Source organism: Mytilus trossulus, chromosome 5 (genome assembly GCF_036588685.1).
Source record: "Mytilus trossulus isolate FHL-02 chromosome 5, PNRI_Mtr1.1.1.hap1, whole genome shotgun sequence".
Lineage (NCBI taxonomy): Eukaryota > Metazoa > Mollusca > Bivalvia > Mytilida > Mytilidae > Mytilus > Mytilus trossulus.
Genome location: NC_086377.1, coordinates 64004318 through 64028273, shown reverse-complemented (window position 1 = coordinate 64028273; position 23956 = coordinate 64004318). Strand labels below are relative to the sequence as shown.

Genomic DNA, 23956 nt, shown 5'->3' with positions numbered 1-23956 from the left:
CGTTGCAAGGGTTCTTAACGTGCACAGAGCGTGGCACTCATTTCACACGAGACATCGGATGTAATGTCCACATTCTGACCGGACGTGACTACGAATTTGATACATCCCGTACAGCTAAACGGACGCCCCATATCGGCCAGCGTTTTGCTGCGGGTCGGGAGAAGACTAAGTGACCATATTATGGTTCCCTGTCACCCTAGGGGTTTTTAAGTTGAAGATGTGAAGCAAAAGAATCATAATGTTACAAGGTGAAAATTATTTTAAAATGTCTGAATAATAGAAGTTAAAACACTTGAATGAATGTAGGTTAATTAATTACATGGTACATGTACTATCGACAAAGTTACATCAAATCAGTTTACAAAAACAGAAAAACAATCCTGCAATTTGTTTTTTATGTTGTTTTCATCAGATCGAAACAGTTATTGTTGGTATAAATTCTGTGATCTGTCTGAATATGATGAAATGTTTGCTACTGGACATTTATCAAATAATCTTTATTTCTTACATAGATTTTTCTATCATATATACAATGATATATATTTATACCAAACATGTAGAAAAAAGACCCCAAGTATAGAACTAATGGTTATAATTTGTACTATTTTTATACATTAAGTGGTAAACCAACTGATGAGCAATAAGATTAACCTTTGTACCTCAGACTAAATAGAACATTATTGTTCATGTCTTTGCACATGTTGTATACAGCCAATAATTTTTTTTTATTGAAATGTTGAAATACCTCGCCTTTGGTTGGGGCGGGACGGAGGGTGTCAAATCCCTAGTTGCTTAATTCCAAAATTTGTAGACGGCACAAAAATACGCTAATTAAATCCTGTTTGATAAGGGGTTTTTTCACTCACGTTTACAAATCTCATTTTCCACAAAAATATAATGATGGCAGTAAAATAAAAATCCGACAGTCAATACAACAGACCTCAGGTTTCCTCTATTCTCAGCGAAAAGGGAGGAAAACAAAAAATGGACGTTAATAAAATGCTTTACATGTCAGGGTAATAGCTAACATTCTTATAACCGCATTTTCCACATTCACATTGTTTAGCTTGTGTAACATGACAGAGGTGGAGATTAAATGCCCAACAATAGTAGTAGAATAGGGATACGAAAACAGTAGAGCAGGTATAGCAGGTAGAGCAATGTAAACATTGTGCTAGTGATGGTGGAATGTTTGGTCCACGTATCATAATTTTGACCACACTTTATTTTCATTATAGTAAAATGCTACCCAATGTTTTCCTGGTAGCTGCTTGACATCTGTATTTGCAATAAATCCAGTTGATGGTTGAAGTTGAATGTAGCTGATTTCATTAGAAGCGAAAACCCCACATATCTTCTTTCTCATCTCATTATCACACTTTATTGCACACTCTAGTTGATCTGTATTCATTGTAAAATTATATTTCTCTCTAAATTTACTTCAAAGTAAGCTGGAAATTCAGCATATACAACACAAGTTGTTGCCTTCGGTAGTGGTTTGCTGAACATTACTTCTAATGAGCAAGTCCCCTGCTTCACTAAGTTTAAATACTGTCCTTCATCACTAAAGTTTGCTTCAATATCCCAGCAGTATAAAGCAGTTCCTCCTGAAACATCATTTCTGGAGATATCAATGCCACTATCTCGCATCCATTTATTTGTAACTTCAAACATACTAGTAAAAGAAGGTAATATGGTGCGACTGGTAGGGGCAAAATTTAACTGCATAACATTTCCACCAACAGGAACCTGGTTCAGCTTTAATGCTATCTGACTTAAGTTAAAATGCTGAAAGTTGAATGGATTCAAAGCATATGACCCACTGGAACTGCTAGAGTCTGTAAATCCAATAACACAACGTGTAGCTCTCAAACCATTAAACAAGTTGTTATAGTTGAAACTAAGACTTCCAGCAGGTATAGATATGAGACGAACCTCTGTTCTAGTGTAAGGATATTTTGCATTAGTTGTGAGCAATTTATGACTATGTGCTGTTATGACGCTAGGATTTAGTTTTAACTTGAAGACTCTTAAACAAATGTCTTCGATATATATTTGAAAGTTTGGATTGACTACATTTGTCATTAAACAAAACTCAGGCTTTGAGCGCCATAATTTCACATTTACTGTTATTTGGTTCAATAAGTATCTGTCTAAGCTAGTCAAATCATGAAAAAGATTCCCAACTAAGTCACAGGTTTGACTCTGAGAAAAATATTGAGAACGGGCAAAAAGGGCAGTATTGCCACCATTCTTCACATCATTATCATCAAAATGACCTGCTTTGTCTTTTTTCCAAAGTTAACTGGTTAACTGGGATTCCTTAGCTTCAGAGCCGAAAGATAGCATTGTTTGAATCATGGCTTTATATGGGTAATGTGCAGTTGATGAAGTAACCAGTTTATTTTGCAAAGTAATATCCACTTGAGAAAACATAGAATGTAAAAAATTATTTACAGGTCCAACATATTCGGATGGTTTTAAATCTGAACCATCAGAATGCCTAATTCTAGCACGCACATAGAGTTGAGTTTTTCTGAGATCTATATATTCTAGGGAATTCTGTGCTGCAATAGTGAATTCGATTGGAGCTGTACCACCTAATTGTGAAGTTGATCTTATTTCATCAAAATATACATTTTCTACTGCTGTTTGTGTAGGAGGTAGAGTGAACAAGTTTAGACCAGAAGGTTGACTTTCTTGAAATCCATCCATAGTCAATGCAGCCATCTTTAATCGAAAATATCTTTAAATCTTTTTACAGATTTTAGGATTTTGCTTTTCTTTCCTGCCTTTAGAGGTGTTTTAGATTTTTTCTTCTTTATATTTTTTTTCCCTTTTCCTTTTCCGTTTCCTTTTCCTTTTTTTGAATTCCTAATCTTTGACTTTCTTGACTTTTTTTGCGACTTACTCTTTAGAGCACGTTTTGTAGAACTGTTAGGAGAAGTTTGCGACTTTCTTTTTATACCCATCTTTACCTTTTCTCTCTTCACCATATCCTCTGTTTGTTGAACTGGTGAAACAAGTTGAACTTTTAGTTTTTCATTGGTTGAATCTTTCATTGATGGTCCGATTGGTGTAATAAAGGATTTAGGTGTACCTACTAGAGATCCACCTCCTATTTGCTTTCCGCTTTTATTCAATTGATTTATGTAAGGATTGCTACCATTGTTTCCTAAATTTTCATAGTAATCCATCCAATGACTGGTATTTGGAATATACATTTTATTCATTTTAAAAGAATGGAAATGATTTAAAATGAAGTGTCACCGTTGAAGTATTATTTAAAAATGAAGCTAATTCATCTTGACTTGTAGTAATATACACATCCATATCATAAATTTCATGAATTCTTACAGGAACATAATGAGGTGCTTCAAAAATTGACGACCAGTTACCTTGGTTGATAGCAGTAAGCCTTCGGAGTAGTGGTTTCTGTTCTCCATCAACGATAGATTCTCCACATAGATTTGAATACAGGTAAATAGATTCCTCTTTAGATAAAGAACAGGATATTTCTGCTTCGACTAAAGCTACCCTCCATAAACCATCTAAAAATAGGGGTGAATTCAGATGAGAAGTAAATTTGTATGCTTTATTGTTAGGAAAATATTCCAATGCCTTGTCACTGCTCATGGTCACGTAAATACTCATTGCGATAGGTTAAGAGTCTTGTGGCTCAGTGATATCTCCCTCTTCAATCCATTGATTATATTTGGCTGGCCATCCTTCAAATTTCACTAACCACTGAATATGTCCATTCCGTTTACGCTTTTTAACTTTCTTTTCTATAAACCACATAGAATTTTCATCTTTGTCTACTTTTATCATTTCTTGCTCATAAAATAATCCTTGGACTGGGGAATTATCAAATTCGGAAATTTTATAAACAGGTATAGCTTGCATGCGAAAGCGTTTTCTGATTTTGAAAATTTCTCTAGTGAAATGTTCATCGTACGATCGATTAAAAACCATATGAATTTTAGAGAGTCTGATTGAATCATTCAATCTAAAATGAAATTTTTTAGGTTTTTTAGGTTTTTTAGGTTTTAGATACATGAAAGCCCAAAGGTCTGCTTCGTTTTCTTTGTTTACATCCTTAGGAGCAATGTTATTAAGACTTCTGTGGGGTGTCGAATTATAGGTCTTGACAAAATCTTGTAGCACATTGATATATCGATGTGATCTTTGTTTAGTAAAATAACGATACATCATGTTTTTTATGGTTTTAATTACTCTTTCAGCAAAATTAGCTTTTGTTTCTGAATTTTCTGTGGTGAAGTAGTAAATGTTTTTGCTTTTTAGATAAGCTTTCATTATTTTGTTGTTGAACTCACCACCTTTATCCGATCTACCTTTAGTAAATGTTGTATGATTAAGTATTTTTTTTAATGCAGTTACAACTTCTTTTGCTGTTTTATTTTTCAGTGTCTCAACCCAAAGATACTTGGAGAAGATGTCAATAACCACAAGCAAGAAAGACACACCTGAATTTTCACTTTTTATATTGGATATGTCAATCAAGTCCATATCGAACTGATCATGGATTCCTGATACAACGACTCGAGTTCTAGTGAAGCGTCGCCTTAGTTCCTTTCTGAGACTATAACTATCTTGATTGTGGAGCCATTTTCGAATTGTTTGTTTCCCGATGTTGGATATGCCTCTGGATTTTAAAACTTTATAAAGTTTATCTGGACCTGAATATGCACCAGACTTTGATAAATTGAAATATGTCTTCTCTAATAAATCATAAACTTTTTTTGTTTTGTACATTTTCAACACAAGACGACAAATGATTGCAAATTTGAAAACCTGATCTTTTATACTAGAAACATATAACAAAAAAGCAATGTTTCACTGATGAGTTCACAAGGGAAAAAAACAAATAAAAAAAACCGAAAAAAAACCAAACAAACAAAAAGACGATTGTAAACATATTTTATTTTGTACCTTTTCCAATCAAGTATACAGTTACAAACAATGCAAGATGATCTATGAATCATATGGTAGTCAAGTGTAACTGAATAGAAGTGTCAGAGTTAAAAATGTCCTGGACTATGACAATCTATCTTCAGTTTTTATTAGCTCACCTGGCCCGAAGGGCCAAGTGAGCTTTTCCCATCACTTTGCGTCCGGCGTCCGTCGTCGTCCGTCGTCCGTCGTCCGTCGTCGTTGTTAACTTTTACAAAAATCTTCTCCTCTGAAACTACTGGGCCAAATTGAACCAAACTTGGCCACAATCATCATTGGGGTATCTAGTTTAATAAATGTGTGGCGTGACCCTGTCAACCAACCAAGATGGCCGCCACGGCAAAAAATAGAACATAGGGGTAAAATGCAGTTTTTGGCTTATAACTCAAAAACCAAAGCATTTAGAGGAAATCTGACAAGGGTAAAAATGTTTATCAGGTCAAGATCTATCTGCCCTGAAATTTTCAGATGAATCGGTCAACCCGTTGTTGGGTTGCTGCCCCTGAATTGGTAATTTTGTGGAAATTTTGCAGTTTTTGGTTATTATCTTGAATATTATTATAGATAGAGATAAACTGTAAACAGCAATAATGTTAAGTAAAGTAGGATTTACAAATAAGTCAACATGACCGAAATGGTCAGTTGACCCGTTTAGGAGTTATTGCCCTTTATAGTCAATTTTTAACCATTTTTCGTAAATCTTAGTTATCTTTTACAAAAATCTTCTCCTCTGAAACTACTGGGCCAAATTAATCCAGACTTGGCAATCATCATCTTTGGGGTATCTTGTTTTAAAAATGTGTCCGGTGACCCGACTTTCAAATCAAGATGGCCGCCACAGCTAAAAATAGAACATAGGGGTAAAATGCAGTTTTTGGCTTATAACTCAAAAACCAAAGCATTTAGAGCAAATCCAACACAGGGTAAAATTATTACTCAGATCAAGATCTATCTGCCCTATAATTTTCAGATGAATCTGACAACCCATTGTTGGGTTGCTGCCCCTGAATCGGTAATTTTAAGGAAATTTTGCTGTTTTTGGTTATTATCTTAAATTTTATTATAGATAGAGATAAACTGTAAACAGCAATTATGTTCAGCAAAGTAAGATTTACAAATAAGTCAACATGACCGAAATTGTCAATTGACCCCCTAAGGAGTTATTGTCCTTTATAGTCAATTTTTAACAATTTTCATAAAACTTGTAAATTTTTATTAACATTTTCCACTGAAACTACTGGGCCAAGTTCATTATAGATAGAGATAAATGTAAGCAGCAAGACTAGTAAAGTAAGATTTACAAACACATCACCATCACCAAAACACAATTTTGTCATGAATCCATCTGCTTCCTTTGTTTAATATTCACATAGACCAAGGTGAGCGACACAGGCTCTTTGGAGCCTCTAGTTAAAGCTTCCACAAGCTGATACACCTTACTTGGCTTTGGTTTATTTTTCTCACAATAACTTCTATCCTGGGTAAGTTTGTCATACACTTCTTTTTTCAATTTCATTTCGCAATCGTCTATGCAATCCCATATAGAACATGGTTTCACTGTACTGATAACATCCTTTAAGGAAATTTTATCATAGGCTTCAACAAAAAATTGTTCCAAACATTCCAGTTCCGTAAAAAATAAACATGAATGCTCTCTTTGAGATGGGTGGTCTACCATACAACCATAACAATGTTCTCTAGTTAAAGTGGGTATCATCTCCTGAATTTTCTTTGCAAAGCAGAAATCGTAAGTGTTCAAAAAACATTTTTCATGCCTTGAATATTCCATGCTGCTAGCAATGCTTGTCGTGATGGAGTGTCTTTTCTGATGATAAAAGAACCCCTTTATATAGTGTTTCAGAATGCAGATAGATGAGTCATCTCAGGGTGGTTCGAAAAGAACAGATAACCACATACTTAATCGATCTTGTATAATAAGGTGGTAGAAAAGTTAAGCATTGAAATTCGGAACTTTGGGTGACACCATTTTTGCAAACAAACAGTTTGGTTCATATTTCAAATGTTCAGTTTCGATATGGTCAGAACTGTTCCACTGTTTTAATGTCACACCACAACAGAAGCATGTCACGCGATCTCCTACGTTGGTATAATAAAAACCATTTCGAATTAGATCTGCAGGTTTCTGAGCAAGTTGAGTTGGCCAATCTTTGTAAGTTTGTTCTCTGGTAATGTAATAAAGCATATGCGGGTGGAGAGGATTGAAACAAAACAAATCTAATAAATGTGAATCCAATTCCATCGTGGTAGATATGAAAGGATATTCTTATTTCATAATGATATAGGCTAGAAAAGAGACACTTTTTATAGTGAGATTAATTACCTCTGAATTGATGTTTCACGGACTTCCTTTTGTATTGTAAAGCAATACTTAAAGTTAAACGACACTACATTTAATAAGAGCAACTACACACTATTCATACTAATAAAATAGAGGTTTAAGGTGGTCTTGTAAAATGCTGTACTTCCAATTTTCTATGATGTGAGGACTATTTTCATATAAAACTTTCAATTCTTTTAAGATACTGGTTTTAGTTTTCAATATGAAAAGGTACACTTCGCTTGATCTCTGCAAGAATGCAAACTCATTGTGAACGGCATCAAATTGGTCGTCTAATATGCACAAAACTGACTTTATCAGTAGAGGTAACAAATAATGAAATGTACGTAATGTTCGTTTTTTTCTTCCTAAACTAATGCGAGCTTTTGCTAAAGATCTGACTGTAAGCCAATAGTCTTTTAATTTATGTTTGTGTATATTTGGAAGACTTATTCTTCCCTGCAGAAGAAAAGAAGCAATTTCTGAAAAGGCTTGAACTTTTTCGTCGGAAATCAAATCGATCATTAACTTTCTCTGTATGGGTTCAGCATAATACAAGGCTTTTAAGAAAGCGAAATTCTCGATAATATGTCCACTCATGATCGATTTAATTTTATGTATAAAACAATTTATTAAACTTTATATATTTATTCACTCCTTAACCTCTTTAAAAGGTTTGCTCAGCCCAAGCAAAGATTTAAATAACCACCCTAAAACAAATAAATGCCACTCGTTACCTCTTTAAGAAGATTGCTTATCTCATGCAAAGGTATAAATGAGCACCTTAAAAAAAAAAAAAAAAAAACATACACTCTTAAACACTTTGACAGATTTGCTTATCTGGATAACCACTCTTAACCACTCTTACACCTGCGCTTATCCTAAGCGCTGGTAAATATAACCACCCCTAAACAAATATAACCACTCTTAACCACTTTTACACCTGCGCTTATACCTATTACTACACTACTTATATATATATATATATATATCATTGAAATTATTTAGAGCACAGGGGAAGTTTGGAGACAACTTGACCGTAGGTATAAATAGCCACAACGGGAAAACATGGGTTCATTTGAGACAAACTGCAAGAAATGGCCAACAGAAAAGCTTCTTCATTATGGCGGAAGAATACATCCAACCCATGAGGATGGTAGATGCCGGGGCAATAAAATTGCTCGATGAAAGTTTTGAAAAACAGGTAAGCACATTACTTTCATTCATTATTGTTGAAATTCATGATTATTGGATAAAATACCAACGAAGTCCTTCTTGTCTGCTTTAAAAAAATAATAATACAAAGCGCTTTGTGGTGTTGTTATAGAATCAACTCATTCCTTTTTTTTCGTTTTTTGATGTTTATTTATATAAGTTATGTTATGAAGATAACTTTTGATGGTCACAATTTAATGAGGTTAATAATTGCATCGCCATTATGATGAATAATGATAAAATATCTTGCTAAACGTCGTTTACGATGATAAAATGAATAGTGCTGTTTATTATTTAAGATCTATCGCAACCAAAAACGACGATAGCGGTTTATTATTTAAGGTCTATTGCAATAAGGATAGTTTGATGAATAACGATGAAATTCTAACTAAATTGGTGCTAACGATAGGTGCTTGTGACAAATTGTCTTAATGTTCGGAGATAAAGTCTTTTATTGAGATGTCATATTTTTTTTCTGTTTTCACTGAAGAGTTCATCATGACACCAAACTCATTGTATTTTTTTTTTATTTAGAACAGTGTGAGAGTGCAGGAGGAAGAGGAAGCGTTCAGATGTCTGGAACAGCAGACCTCAGAGGAGAAAACTCAGCCACCTCAGAAGAAGAGGAAACTGCCAGTCAAGAGACTGGACTATGTGGACCTCTCGGACGACGAGAGGGATTGAGAGAAGTGTGTCTGGACATGGACAGGCAATGCATTTCAAGCACCATCAATATTTTAATTCGTACGCCAATATGCTCAAAGGTGTAATACTGTATACATAATTTGTACTGAACAAGTATAGATATATATGTGTGTTAAGGGGCCAGCTTAAGGACGCCTCCGGGTGCGGGAATTTCTCGCTGTATTAAAGACCTATTGTTGACATTCTAATGTTGTCTGTTCTATGGTCGGGTTGTTGTCTCTTTGACTCATTCCCTTTTTATATTTTTAATTTGAATGCTACCTTAATGAACACGCTTATAACCATCAAATACGGTGATGCCATATTGAGAGCACAGGGGAAGTTCGGGGATATCCTAACTGTTGGTTTCAACGGTCACAAAGGGAAGACGTGTGTGGGGATATCCTAACTGTTGGTATCAACGGTCACAAAAGGAAGACGTGTGTGGATATAAGACAGAATACAAGGAATGGACAAAAAAAGCTTTTCTATAAAAGCAGAGGAATATATACAACTAGTGAAGATGGTTGTCGATGGAGCTTTAAAAATGTTCAATGAAAGTTTTGAAAGCCAGGTAATCACATTATTTTCTTTTATTATTGATGAACTTTTTGAAATTTTTAAGAGCTATATAACAAGAACATAAATATAATCAATCAAAGGTTGAGTTTGTCTGAGGAATTTGTGACCTTAGTTTAACAAGTATGACCTAGCCATGTGATACTTTTCTATGTTGCCTCTTTTCCTACAATTTAGTATTTTCTGGCGACAGATCTTAAGAATTTTCAAATAATCGAAAATTTGCATATTACGAATCGACAGTGTAAACAGTTTCATTTGAAAAGGGATGAATATAACAGCATGTTCTGAATTTGAACTTCATGGTACGAGATCTATTGTAGGTTCTATGTGTTTATTCGCAAAGGTTATACGTGCAATTTCAGGGAAAGTCTGGAATATGACAGTTGTTATCCATTCGTTTGGACTTTTGATTTTGCCTTTTGATTTTGGATTTTCCTTTTTGAATTTTTCTCGGAGTTCAGTTTTTTGTGTTTTTTCCTTTTTACCACAAACCGTTATATCAATAGAGATTATTCAAAAAGATTACCCCACAGATAGATAATCTCTTCCTGTGCTGAGCTAAAATCTTGAATATCATATTTTTATACCAGGAAAGGAAAGATACCGGACAAATATTTTTTCTTAATATCCATTCTCTTATCAATTATGTATTTGCACATGCCAGGTATTTTTTTGGTTTCTTCGTTTGCCTTCCTTTTCTTTCGTCTCGTTTATATATAATGTTAATAAAACAGCTTTGGACCTATGAATCAATAAACGTGTTGTTTTTCATATCTTTTTCTCTTACACTGATAAGCTTCCAACGTGTAAATTACAAACTTAAGTGTATAGCGAAATACCTTTAATCAATATTTTGACATGGGAGTCACCGTGTTCTCATATTCTAACAAGGTATCCTTTGCTAGATACTTAAAAGCAATTATATGTTGAATGACATTAAAAAGAAAGGCTAGTACTTTTGTAGGCAAAGGTCTGGTAGAATGAGAACCAACGTGCTATATACTAGGCACACAACTCGTTAATGACCGGGATTATCTAAACAGGTAAGATACCACAGGTGTTAACACCTCCAGTTTTAAGCCAAAATCTTGAAAATCATATGTTTTGTATTAAAACAGATTAAGATTATCTAAACAGGTAAGCGACCACATGTATATTCTCACCTAGTGACCTTGTTTTAAGCTGAAATCTTGAATATCATATTTTTGTACTAAAAAAAATATCGTTGTTTTAACATGTATTTGATAGCAGGTAGCATATTCATTTATGATAAGATGCTTCCTAATTTTGCATAATTATCTTCAGTTGTGTATTCTTACATCATACGTTATTTATTCTTTTTTTAGTGGATGTAACTAAAAATTAGAACTTATAGATATTTATTTGATGCATCTTCTTATTATATTGATTTTAATGATTGATATTTAGCCATTAATCATGATCGATATTATTCGATACATATGTAAAATAAATATTATTATACATTATTTTTTTTCAACCTGCATATATTCAAAGTTCCACCATCTAATATATTTGTTTTCAGAAGGGAATATGATAAAAGCCCTTTCGAGAAAATTTAAAAAAATGTAATCATTGGGAAAGCAGTTAAAGGTTGAACATGCAGTTGACTAAAAATCTTGTTATTATAAAGATCAGGTTATCACTTCATGTGTTATATAAAAAAATCACAGGTACTTGATCACTTCTTGTCTAAGTTGACTATATCTTTGTAACAGGACAGACATAAAAATCAGGAAGTTTCGCTTTGTTGAAAATGAAAACATGATGAATAATTTCATGTTCCGAAATGTTTTATGTATAATGTATAAGAACCGAAACGTTTTCATAGCTATACGACAAGAACATTAGTATAATCAATCAAATGTTAAGTTTGTTCGAGTAATTTGAGACCTTAGTTTAACAACTGTAATCTAGGCATTTAATATGATACGTTTCTATGTTGCCTCATTTCCTACAATTTGGTATTCCTACATCATAAGTTGTTAGTATTTTCTGGCAGCGGTTCTAAAGAATTTTCAAATAATCGAAAATTTTCAAATAATCGAAAATTTTCAAATAATCGAAAATTGGTATTTTACCGAAACTTTTCCCCCAAACATTACGATTCGAAAATGTAAACAGATTCATTTGAAAAGGGATGAATATAACATTTTGTTCTGAATTTGAACTTCATGAACCGTGATCCACTGTAGGTTACATGTGTTGATTCGCAATAGTTATACGTGCAATATACCACGAACACTGATATGCTTCCAACATGTAAATTACAAACTTGAGTGTAAAGCAAAATATCTTTAATCAATATTTTGACATGGGAGTCACCGTGTTCACATATTCTATCATGGTATTCTTTGCTGGAAAATTAAAGCAATTGTATGTTAAATGACATCACAAAGAAAAACTAGTACTTTTGTATACAAAGGTCTGGTAAAAATAAAACCTAAATTAAGGCATTTCCAGAAAGACTAAATTAATTTCGATGACTCTCCGGTGTTTTATTTCTGCATATATATTTTTTTTGATAATGTTAAACACGATGCAGTATGAAGTGATGTGCGTGTATATTTTCAAAATTTATATCAACACCATAAACTTAAAACTATTCTTAATCCCAATAAAGATATTTTGTCTGGTGTTGTAGACTATATAAAGCAATCATTGGAATTGCCAAAATAAGGTCCACATTGGTCAATTGTATATATAATCCACTTCACTTGTTTAAAACATTTATAATGTATTATGTTTCATGTCACTTGTGTATACAATGTACTATGTTTGAATTTTAACCCGTCAGGGTTTCATGTTTTTTAGCAATAAAGTTATATGTCTCCTCGCCTTTAGATAAGATACTTTCTTACATTGCCTCATTGTCCACATATGTGGATTCCAACATTGAACATTGTTTTCTTTTTGTCGGTGGCGACTATAAATTTGCAAGTAGCTTATAAATTACTTAGTCAGTGACTTTTATCAATGATATAAAAAGCATTACGAATCAACAAAGATGAAGATGAATACTCAGTTTTAGCTACAATTCAATTGATTTTGCTGTCTCAATAGTTTATTACTGCGTGATACTATATTTGTTGTTTTCGAATATCTCGCAGAAAACCAATGTGATATTTACTAGGCACACAACTCGTTAATGACCGGGATTATCTAAACAGGTAAGATACCACCGGTATTAACACCTCCAGTTTTCAGCTGAAATCTTGAATATCATATGTTTTGTATTAGAACAGATTAAGATTATCTAAACAGGAAAGCGACCACAGGTATGTTCTCACTAGTGACCTTGTTTTAAGCTGAAATCTTGAATATTATATTGTTTTACAAGAACAGGTTTAATGTTGAAAAAGGTGAGCCTGTACCGGTAATTTACCAAAAAAAAAATTCGTTGTTTTAACATGTATTTGATTTGATAGAAGGCAGCATACTGATTTGTATAATTAAATATAATCTTTTTATCAATAACCTATTTAGAAAGGTAAATTCTGGACTTATGTTGAAAATTCCTTGAAATTGAGGTTTATACAATAAATCGGTTCTAAAAGTCTTTTCTTTTAAAATTGTACTCGTTCAATGATATATTTTAAATGGAGGTTTGTACATTTAAGCAGTCGATTGCTTCCTGTGTTGTACGTTGTCTAAACTAAGCTTTATTATTCAATGCTTCTTATCTGTGGGTGTATTTCAATGCAACGCTGTTAAACCCTAACAAATGAACGTTCTCTATACTAAGCTTTATTATACAATGTTTTAACAATTGTTCCTTGGTCCATTACACTTATCTTTATCATTGTATGAACCGTGATACTTTTCTGTAAAGGATCATATTTTCCTATTGTAATTTTTTTACCAACAAGATGAAAATAATACTATTCATATTAGCATTTGCTTCCCTTATGGCACCTGTACTGTTGGAAAATGTGTTTTTCAACATGGACCACACACGTACAAAATACAATGGAAACCCTAAAATTGTGACTTGTCCAACACCAGTTGGGAAGGATGTCACACTTCAGGGAAATGACAGAAGAGTTATCTTCATTTTTCTGTCTAGCGACATGAAGATTACTATCTACAGTGACAAAACACCCAACCTACGCATTATCGAGATACTGAAAAACGAGTTCCAAACTATTAAATCTAAACTGATTATCCAAGTTTCAAACAGCAACAGTTTTTGCAAGGTAAGACACCAAGATTTTAAGAAGGAAACCCTCAACAGCGGAACCTTCAATGTATCTGTCAAGCTAACTAACACTGATGGAGCATTCCAAAGCAATGGCTGCTAAATTTAAAATACTTTGCCGAAAAACATCCCCTGAGCCTTTATCAGTAGGGCTTAATAGAAGAACAGGCTCTGTTTAGACAATCGAAGGGTATATAACCTACTTATTGTACTCATCATTTATGTGTTCATGTCCTGGACATACCTGAAAGATTTGCCACTATACGTAAAGCAACCAACAACCATTGGTGTTAAGCAGCGTTACGCTTTGTAAGAGTGTTAACCTTAGCCGTATTTGGCACAACTTTTTGGAATTGTGGATCCTCAATGCTCTTCAACTTTGTATTTATTTGGCTTTTTAACTATTTTGATCTGAGCGTCACTGATGAGTCTTATGTAGACGAAACGCGCGACTGGCGTATAAAATTATAATCCTGGTACTTTTGATAACTATTTACATGTACACCACTGGGTCGATGCCACTGCTGGTGGACGTTTCGTCCCCGAGGGTATCACCAGCCCAGTAGTCAGCACTTCGGTGTTGACATGAATATCAATTATATGGTCATTTTTATAAATTTTCTGTTTACAAAACTTTGAATTTTTCGAAAAACTAAGGTTTTTCTTACCCCAGGAGTAGATAACCTTAGCCGTATTTGGCACAACCTTTTGGAATTTTGGATCCTCAATGCTCTTCAACTTTGTATTTATTTGGCTTTTTAACTATTTTGATCTGAGCGTCACTGATGAGTCTTATGTAGAAGAAACGCGCGACTGGCGTATAAAATTATAATCCTGGTACTTTTGATAACTATTTACACCACTGGGTCGATGCCACTGCTGGTGGACGTTTCGTCCCCGAGGGTATCACCAGCCCAGTAGTCAGCACTTCGGTGTTGACATGAATATCAATTATATGGTCATTTTTATAAATTTTCTGTTTACAAAACTTTGAATTTTTCGAAAAACTAAGGTTTTTCTTACCCCAGGAGTAGATAACCTTAGCCGTATTTGGCACAACCTTTTGGAATTTTGGATCCTCAATGCTCTTCAACTTTGTATTTATTTGGCTTTTTAACTATTTTGATCTGAGCGTCACTGATGAGTCTTATGTAGAAGAAACGCGCGACTGGCGTATAAAATTATAATCCTGGAACTTTTGATAACTATTTACACCACTGGGTCGATGCCACTGCTGGTGGACGTTTCGTCCCCGAGGGTATCACCAGCCCAGTAGTCAGCACTTCGGTGTTGACATGAATATCAATTATATGGTCATTTTTATAAATTTTCTGTTTACAAAACTTTGAATTTTTCGTCCCCGAGGGTATCACCAGCCCAGTAGTCAGCACTTCGGTGTTGACATGAATATCAGTTATATGGTCATTTTTATAAATTTTCTGTTTACAAAACTTTAAATTTTTCGAAAAACTAAGGTTTTTCTTACCCCAGGAGTAGATAACCTTAGCCGTATTTGGCACAACCTTTTGGAATTTTGGATCCTCAATGCTCTTCAACTTTGTATTTATTTGGCTTTTTAACTATTTTGATCTGAGCGTCACTGATGAGTCTTATGTAGACGAAACGCGCGACTGGCGTATAAAATTATAATCCTGGAACTATTTTCCTAGTTCACCAGTATGATATTTATTTTGAATTCAAAATCATTTGTATTCAATTATGCGTTTCAATTTCGTCGTGAAATACAGAGATTAACTATAGTAATTATTCAGAGAAACTTCTCAATAAAATGTGAGGTGCCTTTGTTGAACTCACAATGAAGGCAATATGTAGTGAGTTGTACTTTTGCTTTCAGATGATTAAGGTGAAGATTGATTGCAAGTTGCTTAACGTCCAGCGGAAAATATGTCATGCATGTTCAGGACGAGAACAAGTAAACAATAAATACAATAGGTAGATCTTGTCATAATAGAGGCCATTCGGGATAATGGTTGGGGAAATTTGGACTGCCACTTGAAAATGAAGGTATATTGGATACGGAAAAAAATGTTGCCTTGCAATAGGCCACATAATGACCCCTCAAAGAGTCGTTGCAAGGGTTCTTAACGTGCACAGAGCGTGGCACTCATTTCACACGAGACATCGGATGTAATGTCCACATTCTGACCGGACGTGACTACGAATTTGATACATCCCGTACAGCTAAACGGACGCCCCATATCGGCCAGCGTTTTGCTGCGGGTCGGGAGAAGACTAAGTGACCATATTATGGTTCCCTGTCACCCTAGGGGTTTTTAAGTTGAAGATGTGAAGCAAAAGAATCATAATGTTACAAGGTGAAAATTATTTTAAAATGTCTGAATAATAGAAGTTAAAACACTTGAATGAATGTAGGTTAATTAATTACATGGTACATGTACTATCGACAAAGTTACATCAAATCAGTTTACAAAAACAGAAAAACAATCCTGCAATTTGTTTTTTATGTTGTTTTCATCAGATCGAAACAGTTATTGTTGGTATAAATTCTGTGATCTGTCTGAATATGATGAAATGTTTGCTACTGGACATTTATCAAATAATCTTTATTTCTTACATAGATTTTTCTATCATATATACAATGATATATATTTATACCAAACATGTAGAAAAAAGACCCCAAGTATAGAACTAATGGTTATAATTTGTACTATTTTTATACATTAAGTGGTAAACCAACTGATGAGCAATAAGATTAACCTTTGTACCTCAGACTAAATAGAACATTATTGTTCATGTCTTTGCACATGTTGTATACAGCCAATAATTTTTTTTTATTGAAATGTTGAAATACCTCGCCTTTGGTTGGGGCGGGACGGAGGGTGTCAAATCCCTAGTTGCTTAATTCCAAAATTTGTAGACGGCACAAAAATACGCTAATTAAATCCTGTTTGATAAGGGGTTTTTTCACTCACGTTTACAAATCTCATTTTCCACAAAAATATAATGATGGCAGTAAAATAAAAATCCGACAGTCAATACAACAGACCTCAGGTTTCCTCTATTCTCAGCGAAAAGGGAGGAAAACAAAAAATGGACGTTAATAAAATGCTTTACATGTCAGGGTAATAGCTAACATTCTTATAACCGCATTTTCCACATTCACATTGTTTAGCTTGTGTAACATGACAGAGGTGGAGATTAAATGCCCAACAATAGTAGTAGAATAGGGATACGAAAACAGTAGAGCAGGTATAGCAGGTAGAGCAATGTAAACATTGTGCTAGTGATGGTGGAATGTTTGGTCCACGTATCATAATTTTGACCAAGGTAGAGCAACATTGGTTGGTAACCAGGGAATGGTTTGTCACCCATGTTGTCCACATTGCAGAATTTTGTGTTGTTTTTTGCTCGTCTAAATTTGTATTTAAGTGAGCGGCATCCATTTTTTTTACGTTACTATATTTATTTTTGACGATATATGTTGTTAATAATTTTAAAATGAAAATTCTGAGGTTACATTACCAGGTTTTGTTATCAACAAAAAAGGGGCAAATATATATCTTATTATTTATGTATGGTTTGAGTAGATTCATAGAATTAAAGCAGCTTTATGACATTGTTAAATTAAAGGTTGAAGATTGAAAGTACGATTTAATTATACAAATTGTAGAGACTTCAGGTGGTGGTGGTATATAAGTAAATGTTAGTCTTTACTTATTAATCATGGATTTATTAACAGACTCGGGATGTTACTTTTCAAACATCCTCCGTTTCAAACCAGCCCATCTGAATATGATGTATTTCACAAATAGAATGCAAACATATACAAATTGGCCGGATTAGATTAAACATAAGCCAGAAGATCTAGCTCATAATGTTTTTTTTTTACACCGACATAGGAGGTAGAGTGACATGTTTTTATTGTAACATTACTCTAAAAAGGTGGACTAAAGAAGACGATATCGAAACAGAACATATAAAATGGGATCCAAATTGTTTGTTTACAAAGATGGTATCTAGTAAAACCTTGTCCAACATACTTATGAAATAAGAATGTTACGTAATGAATGAGATACACTATAAGAAGATCCTCGAATTCCGTTCATTTACAGATTGATTGTTGTAGAGAGAAGACACTATGGATGCAACATTTAAAAAAGCCGAGAAACTTATGCATCACACACTTAAATATTTGTATGCTAGGATGGTCTTAGACTGTTTACCGGATATTGTGAAAGAACATTGTTATGGGTGCGAAGTAAACCACCCGAGTCAGATTCAACACACTTGTTTAATGTGGACAAAAATGGAACATTTAGAAACTTATTTCGATATTGTTTATAAACAGATAGCGGAGAAGGACATGGTTAGGAAGATGTCCAATCAATTGAAGCTCATGGATGTACCAGATGACTATAACAATGACTTTTTATCTACATTAAAGGATTGGTGCATTCTATATAAAACAAGTACCAAAAATGTGTTAAACTGGTGCAAACGATTGGTGTTGTTGGAAGAAAGATTCACAAACGAATTAAATTAATTTAAAACACACCTTGGTTATCATTTGATGTGAAACACTCATCATGAACAGACGTATTTTTGAAAACTCAACCTTTCTGAAAGAACTTTACTATGATAGACCCCGAAGAAGAAAAGAATTGATTGAGGAGAGTTCCGATGATCAAATTCAAACCATTTCACTCATTGCATATAAAATTTATCATGCAACACTTATGATTAGTATAGTACATAGACGAAAACTGCGAGAGTTTCGGAAAACTATTCAGTTTTAGCCAGTGGGAGAATTAGTGTAAGCAGGAAAAGACGAGTACTGTTAGTGTATCACAAATTAATACCACTCCTGATTAAGCCTCTGTTGCATTTACTAGACGAACAATGAGATGCTTGAACTGTTTCTAATGATATTGTAATAAAAGTTAGTTACTTGTATTTTTTTTTTTTTGTCTTTTTATTATATTTTCACAAAGTGCATATTGGTTAGGTCTCCACAACAAACATAACGATTATCCTCTGGCACCCGAACATCTACTCATTGAAGACAAAGATCTATCGAAATACAGTACTGATTTATGGGGAAAGTTAAATTCTATGAAGAATGCAAATGGTGGAAAAAGTGAAACCTAGGAAAAGAAAAAGACAAACTATGTGGTGCATTATGAAAATTTACAACTTTATACAGAACTTGGAATGAAAATAACTAAAATACATAGAGTATTAGCATTTCAACAAAAGGCATGGCTTAAAACCTACATAGAATTCATCACCAACATGAGAAAACAGGCAAACAACGACTTTGAGAAGGACTTTTTCAAACTGATGTGTAATAGGTATGTTTCTCGGTTTTTTTTATATATAGATTAGACCGTTGGTTCTCCCGTTTGAATGGTTTTACACTTTTGGGGCTCTTTATAGCTTGTTGTTCAGTGTGAGCCAAGGCTCCGTGTTGAAGGCCGTACATTGACCTATTATGGTTTACTTTTTTTTTTAAATTGTTATTACCCCCAAGGGTGACTGGGGTATAGAAATATGGTCACTTGGTCTTCTCCCGACCGGCAGTAAAACGCTTGCCGAAGTGGGGCGTCCGTTTGGCTGTGCGGGATGTATAAGTTCGCAGTCACGTCCGGTCAGAAGGGGAACGTTAAATCCGATGCCTCGTGTAAAGAGAGTGCCACGCTCTTTGCACGTTAAGAACCCTTGCAACAACTCTTTGGGGGGGGGGGGGGGGGGGGGGGGTCCGTAGGTGGCCTGTTGCAAGGCAAAATTACTGTCTCTATCCAATATACCCTAATTTTCCAGTGGTAGTCCAAATTTTCCCGACCATCATCCTCTATTATAACAACCTACCTATTGTATGTATTGTGAACTTGTTCTCGTCCTGAATATGCATGAAATATTTGCCACTGGACGTTAAGCAACCAACAATCAATCAATCAATTTAAATTGTTATTTGAAAGGAGAGTTGTCTTATTGGCACTCTCACCACATCTTCCTATATCTATGTTATTTTTAAATGTGTAAGATTTTAAAGTGTTGTCAAGATCTCCAGTTTGCTTGTTGTCTCATTGTCGCATTACCAAAATTGATTTAATTATGTTTTGTGGTTTTTGTGTCAGCTTCTAGTACTTATCTAAAAGTATTCCTACTTTTTCAGTGTTTTTGGTAAATGTATGGAAAATTTGCGTGCTAGGATGATTCTAAGACTAATCAATTCAGCCTCGGAAGAAAAACTAAAAAAGTTAGTAGCTCAGCCGTCGTTTCTATGCTGCCAAATTTTCAATGAAGACCTCGTTGGAGTACACAACCAACAGATCAACATAACTCTCAATAAACCCATCTATGCCGGACAAGCTATTTTAGACCTTTCAAAGAGACTGATGTATGAATTCCATTACAAGGTGATGAAGCCTCAGTACGGTGACAAGATCAACTTGCTGTTTACAGATACAGGTATGATAAAAAATTTTGTTAGTTTGTTAAAATAAAAGCCATTGTTTCTTTAAATTTCTAATATTTCTCATTGTTTTCTCCTTTGTATAAGTAGAATAAAGGAAGTGATTCCTCTTTGGTATTGTGCTAACATTTCTGAATTCATTTTAGATTCGTTGTGTTATGAGATTCTGACTGATGATGTATATGAAGACATGAAACCTATCAAAGACCTATTCGATACCTCCAACTACGGCTCATTCAACAAAACGAAACATCTCTTTTCCAGCAAATATAAGAAAGTCGTTGGGAAATTTAAAGATGAGCTTGGTGGTGAGTTCTTTCAAACAAACATCTCTCTCTAAAGTTTAACATAAACTCTCTTTCAAATTTTCCTTTTTCTTGTGAATTTTCTGTTAAATTTTCCTTTTTCTTTAGAATTTTCTTTCAAATTTTCCTTTTTCTTCAGAATTTTCTTTCAAATTTTGCCTTTTCTTTAGAATTTTCTGTTAAATTTTGCTTTTTCTTTAGAATTTTCTTTCAAATTTTGCTTTTTCTTTAGAATTTTCTTTCAAATTTTGCTTTTTCTTTAGAATTTTCTTTCAAATTTTGCTTTACTTTAGAATTTTCTGTTAAATTTTGCTTTTTCTTTAGAATTTTCTGTTAAATTTTGCTTTTTCTTTAGAATTTTATGTTAAATTATTATTAAATAGTGTCTTTCTCATGTGCCTCAAAACATCTTTTCAGGTGTTCCTTTAAAAGAATTCGTTGGCTTGAGACCTAAAATGTACAGCCTTTTGTATAACCAGACCTCTACAGAAGGTATCACATGCGAAAAGGAAAAAAAAGTGGCGAAAGGCATTTCAAAAACTGAAATAAAAACAAGACTCTCCGACATGAAATGTATAAGAAATGTTTAAATCAAGAAACTACGACCACCAATTCAATGACGTGCATTAGAAGTAAAAATCATGAACTGTTCATGGATACCGTAGTGAAAAAAGGACTGTGTAGTTTTGATGATAAACGTTACTGGAAGAACCCAATTGAAAGCTATGCCTATGGACATTATAAGATAGACACATATTAGTGATAGTATTTATTAAATATTCTTAAAAAACTAACCGTTTGTTTGTATATATGTCCGTAATGAAATTTTGAAAATGTTATTCCTTGATAGTATTTATTAAATATTCTTAAAAAACTGATAGTATTTATTAAATATTCTTAAAAAACTCTCAGTTTGTTTGTATATATGTCCGTAATGAAATTTTGAAAATGTTATTCCTTTAAACGCCTCACTAGTCACACCACATCGTCATTGCATCGCCTGGAAAAATGCTCCCATCTCCTCCTCTGATAGATTGTATAGATTGTTTTTCACAGGAGACACCTGCTCATACTTTGCAGTCTTGCTGACCCACTGCGGGAGTGATTCTTCTCGCCTCTTGGTGGCCACCCTCACCGGAATTGTACTTCCTTTATTCCACATCGGGTCTGTTTGAAGTGGAGTGGCCTCGTTTTCATATATCAATGTTGGAGGTGCCTGCAATAATAAAATGAAATGTTTAAATAAATAAACCAGAGAGAAATGAAATACTTTCAGTGTTGCTTATCTTTTTTTTAAGGACAAAAAGGTTGTTTGCAAGTTCAATTCTATACTTAAAAAAACAAGTATTGCTTTGTTTGCATTGTATCAAGTTAAGAATACATGATGATTCTTGAGAAGAACAAAAAAAACACACCACCCTCTATTGCAAGACTTACCTATTGTATGTATTGTTAACTTGTTCTCACCCTGAACATGTATGAAATATGTGTCACTGGACGTTAAGCAACCAACAATCAATCATGATTCTTGAACATATTCAACTCTACATTAATAAATATATACTTTACGGAAGGTGATGGTGGTGGTGGTGGTGGTGTATAAACCGGCACTACATTTTCTTTCAGAATAGCTGGGAGAGCGGCTAAAACAAGAAAAATAAAATAAAACTCAAATGTTATGAAGAAAGTTTTATATACTTGCGAGAGGTGTTGATGGTGTGCATATTGTTTTTCGTTCATTCTTTTGTGCATAAATTAGGTTGTTATCTTTTTTCTCTCCTCGGATGTTTGTTTTACATTCATCATTTTGAAGCTATTTATAGCTGACTATGAGGTATGGGTTTTGCTTATTGTTGATGTCGCAAGGTGACCAAAAGTTGACAATTTCTGTATCATTTGGTCTCTTGTGAAGAGTTATCTTATTAACAATCATACCACATCTTCGTTTTATGTTATTCAATTGTTGCATTAAATTGGTTAAAATAAAAGACAAATGTGAACACCGATATCTCTCCTAACAAAAGCGAGGTAGATAGATAAACAGAAAGATAAACGGTAATAGACAATACTTAAAACCTTCCTGTTGTTTACGGTAAGCGCATACAAACAGAGAAAAAAAACACCTCAAAGGGTATAATCTTTAATTTCCTCGGTGTTTAAAGAAAACTCCTACACGTGAACCTCGTGTAAAAACAAAAAGAAAGAAAATAGTCTTACCTGTGGAAAGTATGCCGTTAGGGACTCTAGGTGCCCCCTCAGGGTAAAAAGATCATCCAGCTCGTCTAACCCTAAATTCAGCTTCATCGTACCATTAGATGCCGCCAAATCTAAATAAAAGAGTCCTCTAGCGGACTTTTTAAAGGAAAGTACTTTCCCTTTCCCGAATTGGGTTTTGTACTCCGTCCTGCCAGTTGAAGTAACAGACTGGGTAAACTGCACATTTTCGGCTGCCATTCTGATAACACTTAATCGTTTGCAAATATATTTCTAGACAAAGGTTAGAAGTACTGACTTGTAAACGAAAAATACACACTTTTATATTTATTTCATTTTTCTAGCTAATATTATCTAAACCAATAATATTACACTTTGAAGTATGGGTGGGACTAAAGGAGGGATAACCACCTCATTCTTAAGTTTCGCATTACAACTCTATACCAAATTGTTTATGTGGTGCGCAAACAAAAATGCGCTTAACAACAAAACAACGTGTTGATGAATCTCTAGAAACTATACTATGATAATATGTCATCTGCTTTTTTTTTGGGTTTCTTAACTTAAAATCTTTATCTAAAGCAGCTACATTGTAAAACAAAAACCCCAAAACGTTCGATTTTTTTTTAGTGCCATTGTCTTGTACCTAATATATTCTTATTATATGTTTCCGTTCCCCCCTTTTTTTCGAGTTATACTATTGTTGAAGATCATATAGCAACATCTCAATTCTTTCATATTTATTCTTTTTCGTATTGTTTTTTGATACAATCATAATCTCCCGCCTTTTTATTTTTAATTAACTGTTGATTTTGTGCACATGCGCAGACGATTCACAGAGAAAAAACTGAAAAATCAAAAATGGTGCTCGTAAAGTGTTTGATGTTATTATGTATTGTTGTGTGTTATGGCCAAGTGCATGACCTTAGTATAAGGAAATGCAAAAGTGTGGTTGATGAAAACTACGAGGT

The 23956-nt window shown here is 33.9% G+C and overlaps 3 protein-coding genes across 3 annotated transcripts; 1 reads left to right on the top strand and 2 right to left on the bottom strand.

Annotated features, from left to right (window-relative positions):
• Positions 1-2301: 2301 nt before the first annotated feature.
• LOC134718192 (uncharacterized protein F54H12.2-like) lies at positions 2302-2730 on the bottom strand. Its single transcript, XM_063580683.1, has one exon. It carries the CDS (start codon positions 2728-2730, stop codon positions 2302-2304), a length of 429 nt encoding a protein of 142 aa, XP_063436753.1.
• A 933-nt stretch (positions 2731-3663) lies between these two features.
• On the bottom strand, positions 3664-4212 carry LOC134718191 (uncharacterized). Its single transcript, XM_063580682.1, has one exon. It carries the CDS (start codon positions 4210-4212, stop codon positions 3664-3666), a length of 549 nt encoding a protein of 182 aa, XP_063436752.1.
• A 15924-nt stretch (positions 4213-20136) lies between these two features.
• On the top strand, positions 20137-21361 carry LOC134718189 (uncharacterized). The gene is made up of 3 exons (XM_063580681.1): positions 20137-20462; positions 20613-20774; positions 21189-21361. Exons 1-3 carry the CDS (start codon positions 20183-20185, stop codon positions 21359-21361), a joined length of 615 nt encoding a protein of 204 aa, XP_063436751.1. The 5' UTR covers positions 20137-20182.
• Positions 21362-23956: the final 2595 nt, after the last annotated feature.

What these genes read in the sequence shown, in the direction of transcription:
- LOC134718192 (XM_063580683.1), bottom strand. Translation starts at nt 2,730, where the DNA reads ATGGCTGCATTGACTATGGATGGATTTCAAGAAAGTCAACCTTCTGGT.
- LOC134718191 (XM_063580682.1), bottom strand. Translation starts at nt 4,212, where the DNA reads ATGTATCGTTATTTTACTAAACAAAGATCACATCGATATATCAATGTG.
- LOC134718189 (XM_063580681.1), top strand. Translation starts at nt 20,183, where the DNA reads ATGGAAAATTTGCGTGCTAGGATGATTCTAAGACTAATCAATTCAGCC. An exon ending in CTTGCTGTTTACAGATACAG is followed by an intron (nt 20,463 to 20,612) that starts GTATGATAAAAA and finishes AATTCATTTTAG; the next exon opens with ATTCGTTGTGTTATGAGATT. An exon ending in ATTTAAAGATGAGCTTGGTG is followed by an intron (nt 20,775 to 21,188) that starts GTGAGTTCTTTC and finishes ACATCTTTTCAG; the next exon opens with GTGTTCCTTTAAAAGAATTC.